Here is a 20,631-nt window from a genome sequence, read left to right on the forward strand (position 1 = left end):
TTTCAGTACATTGAACATAAAGTGAACGTTCATCTGAAAAGCTGCGTTTTAACCTTGGTTAATTATGGAAAAGAAGTTTTGAGAATGTCTGTAACTAATTTGATATCGGCATTGGAAAATCGCCCACAGTCAAATGGAATGAGGTAGATTCATTGTATATCATTTCGTTGACATTTGCTTCTATTTGTTGTGAATGAATGCTTCCTGAAATGAGTTCTCTACCAAACATAAACATGTGGGTCTGCGTTTCTATTTATATTCAAAGCCTTCATGAATTTTTTAGGGTTATAATGCACGCTGAAGCGAAAAGGTTAATGAATGCACCTGTGAATATGACCAAAAATTTAGAGTGGTGTTGGTTATTCAAGAAATTGATCTTCATTGATTTTTCATTTTGCACATTCAATTAATTAATCATGAGGAGCTCTACATTTGAGATGTTCAATTTGTTTCTTTTAATGAATGACAAAATTTATTTTAGTTTCTCAATGCGTAAAATTAGTCCGCCATTCGAAATGTATGACTTGATGCTTTTTTTCATTTTCAAAATCCTTAATAATGTTAATTTCAATATAGAGTGACTGGGAAGACTGAAAGTTTCATTGTTGAAGGTGCATCAATAGAACATGATCTAGTTCCTATTATTACATCTGACATTGGAGTTTATGGTAAGTTACGCCGCAAACTTCCTTGATAAGGAATGAATCATAGTAACACTATGCTTATCTTGCTGGGTATATTGGTCTTCATCTTGTTGGGGAATAAGTCCTTTTATTCTCGCTACAAGTTTACCTGCAATATATGGCCATGGTTGAAGAACCCACTTTCTATCATCTGGATTTTTTTGGCAAAGTTATTCAGTGGCAGGTTAAGACGGATTCAATATGCTGAGTTCAGCTTTTTTCATTCGGGAATCAGTATATTTATCCAAATATTAAACGATAAAACACAATCAAATATCGGAGATCCTTTGAATATATTTCAGACTTAACGGGATCTATGTTAAATTTGTGTTTCGAACGCGAAGGCCAACTTAGTAAGAGTCACTAACACTCTCAGTGTTGCCTTGATTGCATATTGTCAAACTATCTTCCTTCTTGGGTTCATGCGTAACTCGTGTTTTTCATTGTTCATATCATTCCCTTCAATTCGCTGAGCAGCCGCTTGTGCACAAAAGATGGCAATCAATAGATATTATCAAAACCTGTGTATTTCAAATACCATATTAATGCTTATGCTGTACCAACAGAGAATTATGAAATGCTGCAGATTAAATAAGTATGATGTTCTGACGATTTTGACTAATGTATTTCATGCCCATTTTCATGATTTCTAGCTTTAACTGGTAAGAGAGCATTAAGCATTACGCTTTCTATTTGAAGTGCCAATTTGTGAAACAGGTTTTTAACTGTAGATTCATTTACAGTTTCCCAAAATTATCTTCTTATTCCTATTCAATAGGATTCTGTACACGCAAAAAATTCAGCTTTGATAAGCAAGAATTTCACATGATATTGAATTTCTATTCACTCAATTTTTAAAGGCTTATGTTTGGGGTTTATTTTTTCTATAAATCTGATTGCTAATTTGTGTGGATTTTTTTCAAGAGCTGTTTCACAAAACATATCACTTCAAATTTATTTGACGTCATACTACTATCTTTTGTATAAAGGATTTAGCTTTTCGAAATTCTTATTACGATGTATTTTTTTGGAATTACACCTGAACGAAGCCTGTACTAAAAGCTATTTAATACTTTATGCAGAGCTTTAAGGTTCTTCTATCTGAAATGAATGCTTGTTTCGAGAGAGCTTTTCATAAGGATGAACGCAGGTGTTCTACTAAAGAACCTGGCTGTTAACCCTTTAAGCTCTGAAACGTGGACAAAGACATCGGCTTGTTTTTGCTGCCTCACATTTTACTCATCCTATTTCTTGGTTTGCAGTTCAAAAGCTATTTATGATATGATTTCCACATTTTGTGAAATTGATATAATGAAATTTGTTATTACTATCGGTGCATGCATTAATGATAATTCCCTTGGACCAGCCTCATACTTGCCTCAGCTTCTGAAGGACATTTTTCAAATCACTGATGATGTTTTTTTTAATATTGTAGTTGTAGCTGCTTATAATTATGAATGTTGTTTGATTGTGATTATTGTGTGCTTTTTCAAATAAATTTTTTCGTGTATTATCATTTCATGATAAAAACCTTCTTCTGATTATGAATTATTTTTCAAACATTTAGCCCTTATATAACATACTATAATTTAGCATGCTATCACCAATCTCAAAGCTCACATCGGATTTTTTTCCTAAACTGAAATCATTTGTTTTTCAATCCTCTATGGATTTGATCCACAGTATGTACGTACATTTGGTGTGGCACATGAATCTGTTCCAAGGGTGTTTATCAATGAAAATCAGTTTTCATCTGAGATAGTTCAACATTCCAAATACCAAACTGAGAATGAAATTTTAAGTTAGATCGATAGAATTGTCTTGGTATAGATTGATTTAAGTTATATTTACGATTTCTTCCAGCACCTTCCCAACTATCGGAGGTTTTCAGCGTGGATGTGAATATCAATCCACCAAACAAAGAAGCAGACATCGCTGCCAAACTCTGCGTACAACCTGTTGAAATTGTCTATGATGAGGTATGAAAGTTTTTCTAAATATAACACGCTATCGTTTCCTATCTTAGATGTTTAACATGAGCGCTTTCTTTCAGCATTCTGTGAATGAGGTGATTGCATTCTTCCAAGTTCCGCACAAAATAGTTGACGATGTGAAATCAGTAGCGATTAAAAAGCTAAAAACATTACAAGAATTCAGCCGCGCCGGATTACAATACGCAATTGACAATCATAAGGTAAAGTTCGTTGAGAAATCCGCTGGAATATACTACTATATATTTTGTAATGCTATAGATGATATTTTAATGGCTGTGGTCATATGTGATGAATTTATCATTCTTTGTAGATGATCGATTTATCTGTTGACATGAGATCACCATACATAGTCATCCCTGAGTATGGAACACTGCACAGGTAAGAAAGCAACTGAAGTAATAATTCTGTTTATTACAACTTTTCGCTCTGGATGCTCTTAGATAAGATTTCTATTCTGATGTTCATGTTTTCACAGAGGAGGAAATGTACTTGTCATCGATCTTGGTAAACTAAAAGTACAGAGCGAATTACAGCCTAAAAACCAGTCATTAGAGGTATGTAAACTTCTTTGGACTTGCAGTCATCTCTTATTCAAGTGTTACTATCATGGACAGTTTGTCTTTTCAGAACGCGACTATGACGGAGATTGAATCACGTTTATACGACAAGTTCAATCTGACTGTAACTGACGTCAAATTGCTTCTTGCCGATTCGGGTGATGACTGGCATACAGCGCAAACTCAACCAGAATCAGAGTACCACATCTTGCCTAATGTTGAGCTTAAAATGTCACTATTCAATTCGATAAAACCGGAATACAAACAACTACCTAGGTATCAAATAGTATTTCCGTTTTAGAGCAAAAGTAAATTATTTCCATGTAGATTACTAAAAGTTTTGTATTCTTTTATCCAGGCAAAAGGTGCAAGCTAGTTTGCCAACACTTAAGGTGAACGTGTCTGATCATAAGATCATCATGTTAGCGATGTTCTTCCGTAACATTCCGATACCTAATAGTGAGAGTATGCCGGCATTAATTGAGGATACAGTCGACGCGCCAGTTGAGTCTGGTGTCCTTGGCATCATGGTATGTGTTTCATAAATGCCTTTTTTACATAATGTTATTGTTGATTCAACTAGATTAGTGCTCACATGATGAATCTGGTTATTCATATAGGATATGAAACAATGTCAAAAAGATGCAGACTTCAGCACGCTGAAGGGAATTGCGTGCAAAGTGAACAGAAATCATGTACGTAAGAAAAAGTTGGATTCGGCTGATGGAGCAGTTATGCAACCTGCTAGAAAAGTCTCTAGAAAGAAAAAGAAATTGACAAAAGAAAGTAAGGTTTAGTCACCATTTCTTTAATGTTTTTAATATATTGTAGTCATTTATTTACATTTAACTCTTGGTTTATTGTGTATATGCATTGTTTCAGCCTCTATATACTTCCCAGCTGAGGAATCAGCTTTCGAAAATGTAGGAGCATCAGTTTTAGAAACTGATTATCATGATGATCATGATGATTTTGATGATGATGATGAGGGTATTCTAACGTTACGAACTTTTTCATTTTGCATGGGATTCTAATATCATCGCGCACTCTCCTTTATCTAATCAGAACTTTGCTTATGATGACTTTGTGAATTGAATGATTAACGGTAGCAAAAATGAAACTAATATATGATTTTCATTAGATTTCTCTGATTAGGATCATAATTGAGACACAGCTTTTTACTGATTACTAACTTTATTTCAATGAGAATATGGAAGTGATTATACGTACCCTTTTACATGTGCAAACAAAATTTTTGTTACTTCCTACAAATCATTGCGTTTAGATTTTTGATTTGTTTTAAACAGGACATATCAATAAAAGAATTATTGAATCTGAAAGGTTATCTATATAAAAGGATGCCTGGCATGATCATACATTATATATGCACATTCCTGCTGAGATCTTTTCTCATTTGTTTTCTATCTGATTTTCAGAGAAAGAATATTTCTATTCGGCTTCTGACCATTCAGATGAAGATGTCGAGGACTGGGCGAAGTAAGTTCTGCCCTTCCCTCAACCTCACTCAGTTTTGAATCAATTTTCCATTTATTTCATTTTTTCACTCCCATTTTGTAATTATAGACCGCTAAATCTAGAAGTGGTCGATGACTCAAAATCGAAAAACAACAGAGTGAAGATATTGCTTCGTTTCACCCTCGTGGAGGTCGTCATACAGATCGCTAAACATTCCAATGCAAGACGTGATGTTCCATACCTCATGTTCCGTATCAATCGAGTTAATGCAGATATCGCTGTCACCGAGTTTGGACTCGCTACCAATTTAAGTCTCGGTGGTCTTGAGCTTGTGGATAAAATTCATACAGGTATGTGTCATCCTTATAAATGCTGTATATACAATTCAATTCGCAAGAAGACTCTGTTTCTTTTGTATTTATGTATAGGAAGTTCTGGTGAATATCTAGAAATGTTGAGTTCCAAGGCAGATTCTCATCTCATTTCTTTCATGTATAGGAAGGTAGGTTTTGTGCTTTGATCATCTCAATGGTCTTCGTTGGCCTTATGTGATAGATTTGATGCATGATATTTTAGGTTGATCCAATTTGTCCAGACTTCCAGCAGATTTATCGATCGATTGAGCAAGGCGTTGTTGTTGACTTTTCCACTCTGGACATTACGTTAGATAAAGTGGCCATTGTTTACCTGTACTCATTTGCAACTGATTTACAGGAGAGGTAATGTAGAGTCGACTTCATGTCTGTTTATCTCACTGATTAAACATCAGTTAGTAATATTCTACTCTATTCTAGTATTGCCCAGGGAATGTCTCGGAGTGTAAATACGCCTATATCTACACCTGGATCACTGCTTGAAACTTCTAAATCAATAGCATCAATACCACAGGAACTGATAAAGAAATATGATGAACGTAAGTGTACATAATTGTATGGAAGCATCATTTGTCCAGAAATTGGAGACTTACTTAACATGTAAATTCCCATACTTTTTCAGCCGATCTTTCAATGCCTATTGGTTCTGTGAAACTATGTTTTGTTGCAAAACTGAAAAATGTCTCTGTTCACTTGAAAACCATGGATGAACAACTAGCTGATATACACATGCAAGGTACTTCACATTGTAGAAACACTTTTCTTTTATCACTGGCCTGAACTTCGTCTAATTCATAAATCCTGATTTAAATTCTAGGTCTTGAAGCAAAAGTCACTGTAAGAAGGAACAAGACTGTTTTATATTCACGTCTGAAGACAATTCTTATAAATGATGCAACTGTTGGTACACTTTATCCAGATGTAAGCCTGTATATGATAGTTCTTGTCTTGTAAACCTGAAAAGATTATCTTGTTTTTGATTGTTGCTTAAATGGTAATTTTCAGATCTTGAGAGTAGACACGGGAACGGTATTTGATATGAAGGTAACAAATAAAAAGCGATGAATGATTGCAAAACACATGATTGAAATATTTTCCATTACATAAATGTACTCATTTGTTTTATATCACTTTTTTTAGCTGATTCTTTATAACAAAGAAGGAATGAAACCTGAAAAGCGAAACGAAGCTTTAGATTACAGTGTTAGAGCACGAGTAGGTCGGCTTGAAGGTGTATTCCTGTACAAGTTTATATCAGAGCTGATGAGTTTCATTCGTCCGTTGACTAAACTCACATCTCGTAAGAATGCTTACATTCAGGCAGCATCTGATGCTGTCAAGAATCAGGTATGGTGCATTTAAAGAATTATCCCTTCGAATGATATTTTATGACTCTCAGCTCGAATGGTATATATCCATTATTTCTTTATAAAATATCTAGATGACGGTTATACAAGAGGAAGGTAAGAAGATCGTTCTTAATATAAATGTGCTAGCACCAACAATTTGGATGCCACAGAACTCAAAGTCGCATACTATGCTGGTTGTTGAGCTGGGAGACCTCAGTTTGAAAAACTACTTCGACTTCATCGACCAAAGTGATGGAAAACGACAAGGTTGGGAAACATATAACATGCACATAAACTCAATTCAAGTTCACAGGTATTGTACCTATTTTACAGCTGACCTTCATGAGTATAATGATTAGTAAATTCTGGTTATTATCTATGATACTTTTTGTGTTACAGATCAGTCCTGGTGTCGTTAAATTCTGTTACTCATTGCCATAATATCATTGATCCAATTAATATGAGATTTGTAATGAAACGAGCCCTGAAGCCACTTTACACAACTGAAGCACAATATCAGGTCGATGGTAAACTTGATATTATACAGGTAATGTTTGCTTTATAGAACTTATAATCTAGCTTAAAAGGTAGTGAGTAGCAATTCAGGTTTCAACGTTTTATCAATTTGAATTTAAGATGAATGTGAGCCAGAAGGATGTGCAAGTAGGTGTATCAATATTCACAGAAAATATCAAAGAGGCTAAACCAAAGATGCGCACTGCAGGTATGTCAAATACTGTATTCAAAATTTTAGAAAGTTTAAGTTTCTTTGGAAAAGTATAGAAATATGATATTTGTTGTAGAAGCAATTGATAATTCGACACAAGGCAGAGAAGTATTACCTCATCCAGAGATTGATGTCGATGTAATGCCAACTCCAACTACTGCTGAACCGAAACCACTCTTAACGGCTCAGCTCGCTAAAGTCTCCTTCGTCATGGAAGGCATGAAATTAAAACTACTCAACGAATCAAATACAAATGTAAGTTCACTATAGCGATATCTCTATTCATTAAATTACTAGATCAATATGCTTAAAACTCATTAAATTACATACATTGTAGACTCCCGATTCATGTGGAATGTTGAATTCATTGTCGTTGTTTGAAGTTGGTGAAATAGTAGTGAAAGCAGCAGTTGATACCGACAAAGCGATGCAAGTTCAGTTGACTTTAAAGACGATTGCTCTCGTCGATGACAGGTCTGATAGCGATTTAGCTGTGAAAAGGATATTTCAATACGTTGCGGATAAAAAACAGACAAAGGCCAATGATGTTGTCTTACCAATGGTTAGTTTTATGTTCCAGAAAGCTGTAAATGGAGCCATGACAGGTATGAAACATGAAATATCCAGCTAGATAGAATTATCATCAACAGCAGACGACAATCAATCCCTTTCAAACTTTATTAAATGTCACTGAACGATATTTTACAGTTAACCTTGATGTTGAGAAATTCAGGATAAATATGAGCTTGGCGTATCTGTTAACTCTGATGGGATTCGCCAAGTCATTGTCGGAAATTGGTTCAGCCTTCGATAAAACAGAGAAGCCACGTTCCTTGCCAGTACAAACGATAGCTAATAAAGACACTCCAGCAGCAACACCCACAGCCATGACAGGAATAAATACTCCTCCTCCACCTCTCGTTATCAATGCTCGTTTGAAAGAATCTGAAGTTCTTTTCTTCTTCGAGCCGGCAAATAAAAACAGCAAGATTCTGGTTCTCAAGGTGAACATATCTTTTGCTATAAAAAAAAGATCTATCATTATTATGACATTTCCAATCATGCATTTGTTGATGATAATATTTGGATGTTATGTATCGATGTTTAGGTTAATGCTGAAGTTGGTTACAGTCGGGAAGATGGCGATATTCGTCTCGCAGCTAAAGTCAACGATTTACAAATATTTTCCTGCGTCTTCGGCAAGCGCAGCACAACTGCTTTCATCGTAAGTATTTAAGCGTTTACGTTTAATCTTATTTGTGATTGGTTGAATCAATCTTTGAAGATGTTTTATTTCATAGGTTCTTCATCCATGTAATATTCACTTTAAAAGATCAGTAGCGACTGATACTGATATGGTTGTGATGGATGCGCAGATTCCTGATATCAAAGTCAATATCACTCCTTCTATTCTGCACATGGTCAAAGAAGTCATCGCGATTGTGAAAGAAGAACTTGCTTTGCATGTAAGTCTAACTGGTTCCACCATCGAGATTGTCCAAAAAACCTATCCATGAACCGGTTAGCTAACTTATCATAGAGATTTATTATTTCACTTATCAGAAAAAACCTGAAATCATAGTGACTGAAGACAAGGAGCCTGACACCGATTTATGGTCAACGAAAACCATTTCACTGAAGAAATGGTTATCTATGCCATTAGGTTTGTATGCTAATTTGACTAATGAGGTGTCAATTATGGCAACCTGCATCATGATTATCATCGCATATTATGTTATTTTCAGATGAAGAAATCTGTCACAGTGTGAGCTTCAATCAAACCCAAGTTTCTAGTGAGACGTTCAATTTCAGCATGAAGAAAATACTTTTGACATTTGAAGTTGAGACTGCTGACACACATATGCCGGTTGTAACTGTGAAATCTTCAATTGCTGGACACTTTGATGATAGGGTAGGTTAAATGGGAAGCATCCCTAAAGCTGTCCATTATCTATATGTAGTAAGTAATATACATGAAAGTGTCCACTTGATATTTCAGACCCAGCTCAATTCAGAAATTCAGCTGGAAGTATGTTACTTCAATGAAAAGTTGAACGTTTGGGAGCCTCTACTCGAACCGGTTATGGAAGAGGAAACCGAATATAGACCCTGGGAGGTCACGGTCAAGGTGACTTTTGCATGATCATATTATCGTATCATTCGATTAGAAGTTTGTCCTCCGATAAGGGCTTTAATCGTTGTTTTCATTTTAGATGATAAAAGGACCGAGTCATCCAATCCGATGTGTGTATAATACGATGACGATGGACGGTCTCGACGATGTGGATGGTGACATAAACGTTTTGATGTGTAAAGCTAAAGCGAAAGTTCAAAATTCAGACAGTGAAACCGATTCAGAGAACGAGATGACAGTCATACAACCGAAAACAGAAAAGATTCGAATGAGACATGGTAGTGATCGAAGTTATGGTATGTTTCAGCTAGTTCTGTAGTGTTTTTTTGTTTGTTTTTCCTTTATTCTTGAAAATTTTGATGGGATTCGCGGAGCACAGGTGACAGAGTCACTTAATTATCCAAGTATTTAGGTCATGATAACGATGCTACTGCATGTCAAACGTGCATGATTTTTCAGATCTAGATCGAGTTTTGGATACTATTGAAGGTCCAGAAACTGCAGAAAATGTAAAACGTAAGACAAATATAGGAACATGCATTTCTATAGACTAAACTGGATGACAATATGGTAGTTGGTAGAGGGTGTGCACAGAATTCCTAACATTTATTTTCATACATAATGCTTCTATTAACAGCTTCACCTGAGTACTAAAAATCACTTCGTGAATTAGAGGAACACAGTATTAATCTTTTCTTCCTGATGATGAAATGCTGATATGTATATCGGGCTTAATATATTCCTCCATCCCTATATAAAAATCTTAGAAATATCATCGGTGCTGGTTCGAATCCAAGGTGGAATGAGACTTTCATTTTGTTTTCTTCATATTGGTGAAACTTCTCGCTTTTCTCTGCTATGATTCAAACTTTTTTGATATGGTGACAGATTTCACAGAGTCTGGGTAACTCGTCTCGGTGATTGTTCTAAATTTTCCCCCTGCATGTTGAATTTCAGACTCACTCAGCCATCACAGTACATGTAGCATACAAGGTGAAAGTGACTCGGAACCCGAGGGCTATCTTAATACTATCAGTAGTAAACTGGGTAGTATATTCTCCAGTGAAGACAGCGATGCTGATTTAAGCGATAACGAAGTCGATGGTGACCTATCGCTTGAAGATATCGTCGAGAAGCCCGTTTTCCTGACAGCCTCTGGTCCTCAGAATGTGGATGAGGGTACAGAAAGTGGATGTATGTGTGTCCTCATACATGTTGTTGTCACACATTATATACTTTTCTGTATTCTTATTGATTTCGTGCACGATTTTCATTAAGCTTATGATTGGATAAACTTTACCTTGGTTTTTACAGTAATTTCTTATCACAAACACTGAATATCTCATTCCTTTGCTTTGCACAAACATTTTAATGTAAAAGGATTCTCTGCTTGTTTATCAGTCTTCATGCTTCTTTATTTACCTCTGGTATGTACTGAATATATTTACTTTTATGTGTATCATTTTCAAATTGACTTCTGATTTACAAATCACCTATACTGAATTTTAAAATATTTTTTGGTTAGATTGCTTACCTACACAACCAAACTAGTTAAGATATGAATGATGTTTCATTTCCTTTTTTTCTGATATTGCTTTATTGTTTTGATTAAGAAGTAACATTGTTCAATTTGCAGCTATTGACAGCGATGATGTCGATGGACCCGATGAAGAGGAGCAGTGTACATATCTAGTTGTAGATTCAAAGGATAAACTGCTCTTGAATGTTACTCCAGAAGGCATCGATGTTATAACTGATGTAATGAAGGTAAATGTCATTTCCAAATTGTGGTTTTTGAGAGTGAAATTGAATGGGTTTCATATGAATATGTGGTGTTTGTTTTTGATAGAGCCTCACAAAGGACCCACGTGAATACATGTCCAGCTATGTGAAAAAGCCATCTTTTGAGATCTACAATGAGGTATATGATTTGATTTACGGGCGTAGGGAGGTTAAAAGATATGAAAATCACAATGTTCATTTATATTTCAGTTGGACTTGAATGCTAAAGTTCGCCTTCCAAGTGATGTTACGGTAGGACCATTTATAATCAGTCTCTCTAAATTCTGAATTCTATCTAAATCCTTCGAAATTTGCTTAGACTAAAGTATCTCATATGTTGGCATGCTTTGTCATTTTTTGAATATTCATAGTATTTCTCCTTTTATCGAGGCGCCCTCAACTACTCTCTTGTCTTGTGTTTGTGTTGTAAAAAGTGTTGTCTTTTCAGGAGTGTGACTTGTTTCCAAAATCAAACAAGGCTTTTCCTATACCTAGTTCTGTTTATCCTCCCTGGGATACTGAGGTGCCCTCTGGTTTTGTTACTTTTCTTACCAATCTCTCACTTGAGCAATGAATGAAGTGATTTGAAATCAGCTCGAACTAAAATCATCAATAACATCCCAGCTTTAAATATTTGACTCACAATTTCCAAACTTTGCTTTTTGGCCTCCCTCTTTGCCTTAGTTGCTGATTTCAAAAATATTTGTGGGTTTAACTCGGGTTTTTGGAGCTTGCTTGCTGTGTGATGAGTTATTCATCTTTTAAATGGAAAGTATTCAATTACACAAAAAATTAGTGGTAAGATTTGGCACGATGATGTCACCATTAGATGTCAAATGGTGGTAGCTATTATACTAACTATGATGTAGTATAACTTGGGGTTACTAATAATGGTATTTGAATCATTTAATAGTATCATATACTATTGCCATCACACTGCTTCTGCACCTGGATATGAGATGATAAATAGTGTTTGGAAAATTTATACCGGTATATGGAATGTAGAGAAATCCTTCACGCTATGTTAAAAAGCAAATCTATCATTTCAGGCATATAAGAAAAATCTACATAGAGTCGAAGTAGAAAATGATTGTTTGGAGGAAGATGAAGATAAAATAGATGATGTTGATTCGAAATGTGTAGACGAAGATGATGAAACAGATGGAGACATGAGCTTCCTGTCTAAAGCTTTAGCTCTAGTCGGTACAAAAGCTATTAGTTCCGCTGCATTTGTCTACGAGGAAAAATCATTCAAATCCCCGCAAAAAGAAAATGAAGGCATGCATTTGCATTTGGATGGATTCCAGGCATTGGAGCATTTGACTCTGAAAAGAGCTGGCAAATATATGGTTGCTTTGTCTCCACAAAAGGTAAATATCGGGGTCATATATTGAATAATTGTTTAAATTATCAAATATTGAATTAATATTAGATATTTCTATTCATATTTTAGCATGAAACGGATTATTGCATTGTGTATAACGTTGATGCAGTACACGGCAGAAAGGTTGTGACTATTCGATCTCCACTACAGGTTGGTTAAGTCTTCTTTGTTTGCATTTGCCTTTTTCGCATGATTTAATGAAGCTGATTTATATTCTTGATACAATCTTTCATTCAGTTGGACAACCAGCTAACAATGGCAGTTGATATATTCTGTAAAACTGAAGAAGTGACCAGACTGGGAGAGACTTCAACTGCTACTAATGCTGAAGAGTATACAAAGATTGCAACAGTAGAAGCAGGCGAGAAATATGCCATACCACTGTTTATAGCTTATCATTGCCGGCTTTATGTAGGACCTGCTGGTATTGGGTATGCATTATTTTCATTTGAATGAAATTTATTTCTTATTTACTGGCTGTATTATCTGATGATTGGCATTGTCATTGAAAAACATATGTTGAATTATGTAATAGATATCAGAGAAGCTTTAATGGAATTAGCTGGCAAGATTTAAGCGCGTTAAAAGACAAGAGTAAATTCTTCTTATGTCTTCCTGAACAAGGCGAACAGAAAGCTTTCAGTTACAAGGTAAATTATGATTCACATTGACCAGAGATCAATCTGAATAAATTCAAACATTTGTTTTATATCTATGGCTCATATTTTTCAGGTGTCCCTGGCTAAAGGTATTCCTACTGATCAATTTGAAGACTTGCCAAAGATGATTCCAAACTATACAATTCAGCTGCATCCGCCAGTCATACTACACAACTACCTTCCGTATGATATTCAATTCGCGCTGGAAGGATCCGACCCCAGTAGTTTAACACATGGGGAGATGACTCCCCTATACACTGCTGACTTGCATAAAACACAGAAACTGCAGATTCAGGTACATTTATAATAGATATACCAGTATGTCTTGTATGCTTCCATTACTCAATTATGGATCCCCATCCTCAATTCTCTCATTGTTTGCAGTTGAATGAATACCTGGGTTTGGACTGGTCTGGCAACCTTGAAGTTACCTCGGAAATGGATGAATTTAAAGTTGTATCGATGGAATTAGACGCTGCTCATGACACTTCAAATGTCAATCAACAACTCAGCCTAAATGTTCACACAAACAATATTATATCCATGCATTTGTATGTCTATAGTCCATATTGGATTGTAAATAAATCCGGATGGCCGATTCAACTGAGGGTAAGTATCATTTAACTACACAGTATCTGTTAGTTTTCTATGATAGAACTCTATGGAACTTCATGATGATATTTTCTTATGTTACAGGGATCAGGATCGGATGCTTTGTTTGAAAATGAATCTTTATCTGAGCCAATTCTCTTCCGATACAAGAAATACAAACGAAAAAAAGTAAACATTGAATCTAAGTTGTACATCAATATTCCTAATGGCTACTCGTAACTTGTATGTATCATTTCCAGGCTAAGATTCGTGTTTACAACTCCAAATGGTCGCATTCTTTTTCCTTGGACACGGTCGGAAGCAGCGGTGTCGTTATATGCAAGGATAAAGAGAGAAATCGAAAATACCAATTCCACTTGTACGTTCAGATGTCAAAATTAAAACTGACCAAGATTGTCACAATTGCTCCCTATTTCCTGATGGTGAACACTACAGATCAACCGCTACGGTTTATGGAAGTCAATACAGAGGCTGACTTGTGGCTTGATTTACAACCAAATGAGGTATGAAAACAAATTCAGTAGATTTCAGCTCAAGTCATCATTGTCTATCATATTCACTGTTATGTTTAGGTTGCTCCATTCTATCCAGTCACGGAGGACATGTTTGTCACTGTAAAATACGCTCAAAGTAAAGCCAACTTCCATTCAGAGACATTCCCTATCAAAATGAGCCATTCCTCTGTGCTACGTATGGAAAATGGGGTAAGAAAAGATTAGTTGCTTATCTCTGTCATGTCTATTCGGTCTGCTTATTCTTGTGATCTATCCTGTATAGACTGCTTTGGTTGTGGAGGTTGCTGGAGGAGTGGAAACATCGGTTACTGTAACATTCCAGAAATATGATCACGGAGACGCTCCTGTTCGCGTTGAGAATTTGTGCGAAGATGTCTTCATCAAATTCCATCAGAAGTATGCGTCTTTTTATGACGATTCATCATAGCATCTGTTCTCATTTCTAGGAGTTGTGTATTTAAGCTATTTTTTGTAGGAATCAGAGTCAAGTTTCGTTATTACCGCCATGTCAGTCCATCTTGTATACCTGGGATAATCCTACTTCAGAACGAACTCTCATGTGGAATGTTTATGGCAATAAAAAGAGGACAAGTTTCCCAGCTTTCATTAATAAGGTATTCTATATTCACACAATACTTACTGGGTATATCTTATTTCTAATGATATTATACTTGACCATTTTCAATGCCTCTGACTTCCAGGATGGCTTTGGCGAAGAAAGACTGTCTATTCAGACAATTTCTGGTACTAATGATAACACTAAAGAGAGTAACCACGGTTATTCTAGTCCAGATGATGACAGCGAAGTCGACTCAGGGCTCGAGTCTTTAGCCAATCGCACAAGGACCGATAAAGTAGTTGTTTATTGGGCATCCTATCTAGATGGCTTACAAAGAGTAATGTTGTTTACACAAGATGAACGTGTTGCTAAAAGGGCAAAGAGGGTAAGTCATCCATCTTCATTTATATATGTGTCGTTCCTGAAATGAATTGAATGGCATTTCGACATTTTTGATAATGATTATTTTCAGATAACTGCTGCCGAGAAGGCATCAATGGCACTCTACTTATCATTAGACAGCATAGGAGTGTCTCTCATCAATAAACTGGATGAAGAGGTTGCATTTATCAGCTTAATCAGTTCACCCGCTCTCTGGGATGTGGAGGTTAATGGTAAATGGAAAATGTTGAACATGGAACTGGCGTCTTGGCTGGAAGACCGTTATAGAACAGGAACGACACAAGCCAGCCTTCAGGATTACATCGAGGTTAATATTCAATAATCCTTGTCTCTACATGAATGCAGTATGTTCACTATCATTGTAATCTATTATATCGGCGATTGTGATTTTAGCCAGGTGATCTGGATGATATTGATACTACAATTAATGAGGAAGTGTTCTTTGATTTGTCATTTGAGGTAGAACCAGAGCTTAACAAAATGATTATTAAGGTTTCCACTTTAGTAGAAAAGCTGCATAGGTTCCACTGGCATGGTCAAAAGAGCTTCTCCCCTACCATAGCTGATAGCAGCTTTGTTTTCAATTAGACCATCATTACACACCCAGCAAGTGCTAGTGTGGTGTAGTTGGTAGCAGGGTGTTTGAAAATTTTTTTTCTTTCTAAGAATATCAGAAAAAAGCCTTTGTTTTTGTTTTCTTTTAGGCTGACTTGAAAGAGATGACTATGACCAAACCGTTTATGGGAAGTATCAGACGTACATTCCACCCGGCTGTATTCTTCAGTTATCGAAAATCTGAACACAATACTGCTGTACATGTGAAGCTGCATAGATTACAGGTACTTGAACTCCGTCTGAATTCTCCATATACCATCACGTACAATTGTCTTAATATAATCACGTTTTGATGATGTTTTTATTTCTTAGATCGATAATCAACTTCCCGATGCATATTTTACAACCGTGTTATATCCAACACCCATCCCACATTACATACTGAGAAAGACCGGATCCAAGCCTTTTGTTGAACTCGCTTTTATGAGACGTCAAGTACCAGAAAACAGCATCGATGCATTTAAGTGAGGAACTATTTCCATTTCATAATGCTCGGCTATAGTTACAGTACAGTATAACGATGCTCTCAAATTTATTTTAGGTATTTCCAGGTGCTCATACAGGAACTGAGCCTGAAAGTTGATAAAGGATTTCTCTTGTCAGTCTATGACATCTTTTCTGGTTTACAAGAACCGAAAAGTGAGGTAAGATACAGATTCACCAATTCTTAAATGAAAAGATATGACATTTCTGATGAAATCTTATGATCTAATGTATCGTGATTTCAGAGCGTACAGTTGAGAGCGGATTTGACTATTGCTCGACGTAGTTTGAAGGAAGCGGCAAAAATCATGGTGAGAGCGGAAACAAATATAATATACACGCATGTAATAAAGTAGAAATGTACTTACTCCTTTGATTTCTTCGATTTCTTTTCCATCAGGTTGCATCCCGACCTCAAAAGATACTTTATGAACATTTACACTTGTCTCCATTAAAACTGAATGTCAGTTTCTCATTGAGCGGAAGAGTTCACGAAACTGATGAATCCAGTACATTCTCCGAGAACATCCTTGAGTTCTTCCTCAATTCTATAGGAGTCACATTCACAGAGGTCAAAGATGTTGAGTTGAGGTATGTAGCAATGTTGATAATAAACTGTGAAAATTCATTGCTGTCTCTTTTCATGGGGTAAAAGATTTTGATGATTATCATTTTTCAGGATGGCATATTTCGACCGTAAAGGAGCAGTTCTTTCTACATCGCAGCTGATATCTGAAGTGAAATCTCATTACATATCACAGACAATACAACAGTTATATGTACTCATTCTTGGACTGGATGTGCTCGGTAACCCATATGGCCTTGTTAAGGACTTCACACAAGGATTGGGAGACTTCTTCTATGAACCCTTTATGGTATGTCTCAAGCACTTTCATTTTTCCTTCAATCAATAGAAGAAAGTCCAATCATTGTTTAGAAATTATTTATTTCAGGGATCCATCAAAGGTCCAGATGAATTTGCTGATGGAATTACAAAAGGAGTTCTAAGCTTGCTTGGTCATACTGTTGGTGAGTTAATAGATATTTTAAATCTATTAATTAACTGAATGTAATGGGTACTAAATCATACCATAGGATTTTCAATTTCAATTTTGATGATGTTTTTTTAGGTGGAGCTGCTGGCTCAGTGTCTCTCATTTCTGGGTCTATCGGTCGAACATTGGCTGTTCTTACTTTTGATGATGATTACAAACGAGTATGTATCATTGTGATAAACTACCCCTAAGCATGTCTATTAACTAGTCAATTGATACTTTCTGTGGTGATTTTAGCGGCGTAGACGAGAAATGCAGCAGCAACCTAAGGATTTTCCGAGTGGATTGTTAAAAGGCGGAAAAGGTTTTGTGATGGGTGTAGCTCTTGGACTGTCAGGCGTTATCGTACAGCCAATTAAAGGTAAAATTCAATCACTTGTTTCAGCTTTGGCTCCAGAAAATACATGTAAATGTACAATATTTATTGGCATAATTTACAGGAGTTCAAGAAGAAGGTGTGGAAGGATTTTTCAAGGGAATTGGCAAAGGTCTTCTCGGTCTGATCACTAAACCTGCTAGTGGATCATTTGATATGATTAGTATGGCATTTGATGGGCTCCGCAGGTAAAGATATCAATGTTGTATGTGTCCCTGTACATGTGCATGTGTGTATGTTTCATAGTTACGTGAAAAGATTATATAGTGTTACATAGATATTTTCTCACTCCATTTATTTCAGAACGTTTTACAAGTAAGATTTCAAATAATGAGACATTTTGAATGTTTGTTGCTCGTCATGAATCTGAGATTCTATTATTAATACCACCCAGCTCTTACCAACATATGAAAGAACCTTGACCTATCTTCCTGACACTATAGGGCATGTTGTGACTTAATTTGTCATAAAACGTTTATTTTAAAACTACTGATAAGGCTGCAGCATTCTATTATCCACTTCATTTAACATCAGAAGCTGAACTTCACACAAGTTTTTCAGGATGTCTCTAAAAATTATCGAATACCGGCATATAGATGTAACAGTAACTTATAGCCCCCTCTGCTATATATGCTTGAGTATCTTATTTAATGCATATACTTTTCACTAAATCATTAAATCAATCAATTCACTTGAACATTTAGAATGCAGTTACATATTAACAAATGAGGGATTAGGTATCATATAGATAAAGGATCACATTATTTTCACATTGATTTATCAACCTGGAAATATGATTTCAGTCTTTTTTTGGGTGTGCTTTATTGAAAGATATCAGCTGTTTTGACCAAGCGAATTTTCGATTGTAGGGCTGCAGAGATGGGAGACCATGTAGTTGTACGCATGAGGTTGCCGAGATACATTCACCCCCAACTGGTAGGTGAACTGGATGATAACAAATAACAAATGATTTGTCAAGGTCTAGAATCTCTTGAATCTTACCTTATTTCCCTTTCTTTAATCGTAGGGATTGAGACCGTATTCAATGTATCAGGCAACTGGCAGAAGATTACTGATGAACTTGAATAAAGGTGAATACACATTGTCTGATGACTATTGGGCACATGCTTCACTGACTAAAGAGGAAAGGTCCGATGTTGCAGTTGTGACTTCAAAGTAAGTATACTCAAAATGAGTATAAGTCTCGTTTGTGCTATATACATCATTTGAGTGATTGAACCTGCGTTTTGTCATTTTCCAGGAGGATATTGTTATTAGAGAAGTGTCGTTTCTGGGGTGATTGGGATGTAGAAGTAGATGAACCACTAGAGGCTATTATTGGTATTCCAGCAGTTGTTGACAAAAAACTTATCTTCAAAATATCAAAGGTAACATCTTAAGGCTCTATAGTGTGTATTTTTACAAATCTACCGGGTATATAGATTCATCGAAATGTCTGTGGTCGTTTGTTTCTTTTTTTAGGATAAGACGTCTCACAGCATATTTGCGAGTGACGAACGTGAGATTGAAAGTGACGATCCGGAAATTGTGAAGTGGTTACAGATGAAGATACAGTCTGCTGTTCAACTTTTGGAACAACGAAAACTTATGCACATGTGTTAAAGGAAAAAGATGCATATCTTATAACTGAACTTAATATTCAGCTCAATAATATCAGGAGCTCTATGTCAAGTGTCTATAGCATATAGATTTAGATTCTTATTACTGTTTGTCAAGTCCTGTATTGTTATTGTTGGTATTGTATGCATCCAGTGATTCCTAGTGAAATGAGCAAATGCAAATCATTGTCCCAAAATAAACTTATATTTTGTAATACATATATAATCAATCATATCGCGCTTTATTTATGATGAATTTGTTCTTGAAATGTATAATGTGGTAGTTATATGCTACTGGTAATAATTGTTGATGGTGTAATCGGGATTAAGTAAGATATTTTTTCCACGAGCGCTTATGGCATTATCCTGACATTACATGTACATATACACCAAGCTAACGGGAGTGTGTGCAATTAAAAATTTTGATGATAGGACGCATGTTCTCATGAAATAGTCTCGGGTATATGTCTGAAAGAATTACCAGTATGTGGTTATCGATATCATCGTATATGCGAGTAGTATGTGCATGTATTGTTTTTATCGTGGGACCTGTAAGAATAGAGATACATCTTCAAACAAGTAACTCCATTTTGATTACAATACGCGATAGAGTTAACTCCGATATCTCTACTCTAAACATTATATGAGTTCCGTTTCCAATTACCTCAATTGAAATTAATCCTGATGGTGTATACTAGAGTGAAACTAGACGCAGGGGTTATGATTAAAGTCAAACTGCCTCTGATGTGATCGATTATGCATTCCTCTTAGTTTCAAATAAATTTATAGATATGATATAAATAAATAAATATATATATATATATATATATATATATATATATATATATATATACCGTGGTAATGGTATTATCATTATTAATATTCCATGTATTATTATTCAGATGTATGTGATGAAACTATTGTGATATGTAACTTATGACTAAGATATATATATATATATATATATGTATGTATTGTGGAGGTAAATTACAGATATGAAACGAGGTGGTTGTTGTAAATAATCTTAATAACATCCTTCTTCAAGGGTTTAAGTTATCGCTTCTGTATGATGTTCATGTACTTACTTTCTTCCCGCTGCTATTTTTGAATTTGACTTTCGACTGAAATCCAGCGCCCTGTAGCACATTTTATCCCTGATCAGTTCAATCATTTTGGTTGATACATAACTTCATAAAAGGAAGCCAATTTTTGGACTGGACTTATGAAGGTGCAATGGGACCGTGTGATGCTTAATTCTTAATACATGCTATACTGA

General features: G+C 35.6%; 1 protein-coding gene across 1 annotated transcript in view; it reads left to right on the forward strand.

Annotated features, from left to right (window-relative positions):
- Positions 1-20,162, forward strand: part of LOC141909003 (intermembrane lipid transfer protein VPS13A-like) — a 30,454-nt gene extending 10,292 nt beyond the window's left edge. Inside the window, 63 exon segments of the mRNA XM_074799328.1 lie at positions 7-143; positions 577-668; positions 2,547-2,662; positions 2,737-2,877; positions 2,988-3,055; positions 3,153-3,231; positions 3,305-3,510; positions 3,593-3,764; positions 3,855-4,020; positions 4,117-4,224; positions 4,671-4,731; positions 4,819-5,060; positions 5,139-5,212; positions 5,287-5,429; positions 5,505-5,623; positions 5,707-5,820; positions 5,902-6,005; positions 6,090-6,128; positions 6,225-6,431; positions 6,526-6,769; positions 6,832-6,980; positions 7,070-7,157; positions 7,237-7,415; positions 7,498-7,765; positions 7,869-8,164; positions 8,269-8,385; positions 8,462-8,626; positions 8,724-8,823; positions 8,906-9,072; positions 9,160-9,288; positions 9,374-9,614; positions 10,252-10,492; positions 10,941-11,061; positions 11,144-11,215; positions 11,287-11,328; positions 11,525-11,599; positions 12,126-12,446; positions 12,530-12,610; positions 12,698-12,891; positions 12,996-13,110; positions 13,193-13,414; positions 13,504-13,728; positions 13,816-13,899; positions 13,971-14,234; positions 14,304-14,435; positions 14,509-14,642; positions 14,722-14,860; positions 14,948-15,190; positions 15,278-15,514; positions 15,912-16,046; positions 16,135-16,286; positions 16,364-16,466; positions 16,551-16,616; positions 16,706-16,896; positions 16,985-17,180; positions 17,259-17,334; positions 17,436-17,521; positions 17,598-17,721; positions 17,801-17,924; positions 18,606-18,672; positions 18,764-18,912; positions 18,998-19,124; positions 19,219-20,162. Of these exon segments, the coding sequence (XP_074655429.1) occupies positions 7-143; positions 577-668; positions 2,547-2,662; positions 2,737-2,877; positions 2,988-3,055; positions 3,153-3,231; positions 3,305-3,510; positions 3,593-3,764; positions 3,855-4,020; positions 4,117-4,224; positions 4,671-4,731; positions 4,819-5,060; positions 5,139-5,212; positions 5,287-5,429; positions 5,505-5,623; positions 5,707-5,820; positions 5,902-6,005; positions 6,090-6,128; positions 6,225-6,431; positions 6,526-6,769; positions 6,832-6,980; positions 7,070-7,157; positions 7,237-7,415; positions 7,498-7,765; positions 7,869-8,164; positions 8,269-8,385; positions 8,462-8,626; positions 8,724-8,823; positions 8,906-9,072; positions 9,160-9,288; positions 9,374-9,614; positions 10,252-10,492; positions 10,941-11,061; positions 11,144-11,215; positions 11,287-11,328; positions 11,525-11,599; positions 12,126-12,446; positions 12,530-12,610; positions 12,698-12,891; positions 12,996-13,110; positions 13,193-13,414; positions 13,504-13,728; positions 13,816-13,899; positions 13,971-14,234; positions 14,304-14,435; positions 14,509-14,642; positions 14,722-14,860; positions 14,948-15,190; positions 15,278-15,514; positions 15,912-16,046; positions 16,135-16,286; positions 16,364-16,466; positions 16,551-16,616; positions 16,706-16,896; positions 16,985-17,180; positions 17,259-17,334; positions 17,436-17,521; positions 17,598-17,721; positions 17,801-17,924; positions 18,606-18,672; positions 18,764-18,912; positions 18,998-19,124; positions 19,219-19,359 (9,210 nt within the window). The 3' untranslated portion in view covers positions 19,360-20,162.
- Positions 20,163-20,631: the final 469 nt, after the last annotated feature.

Source organism: Tubulanus polymorphus, chromosome 1, assembly GCF_964204645.1.
Source record: "Tubulanus polymorphus chromosome 1, tnTubPoly1.2, whole genome shotgun sequence".
In the NCBI taxonomy this organism is placed as follows: domain Eukaryota; kingdom Metazoa; phylum Nemertea; class Palaeonemertea; order Tubulaniformes; family Tubulanidae; genus Tubulanus; species Tubulanus polymorphus.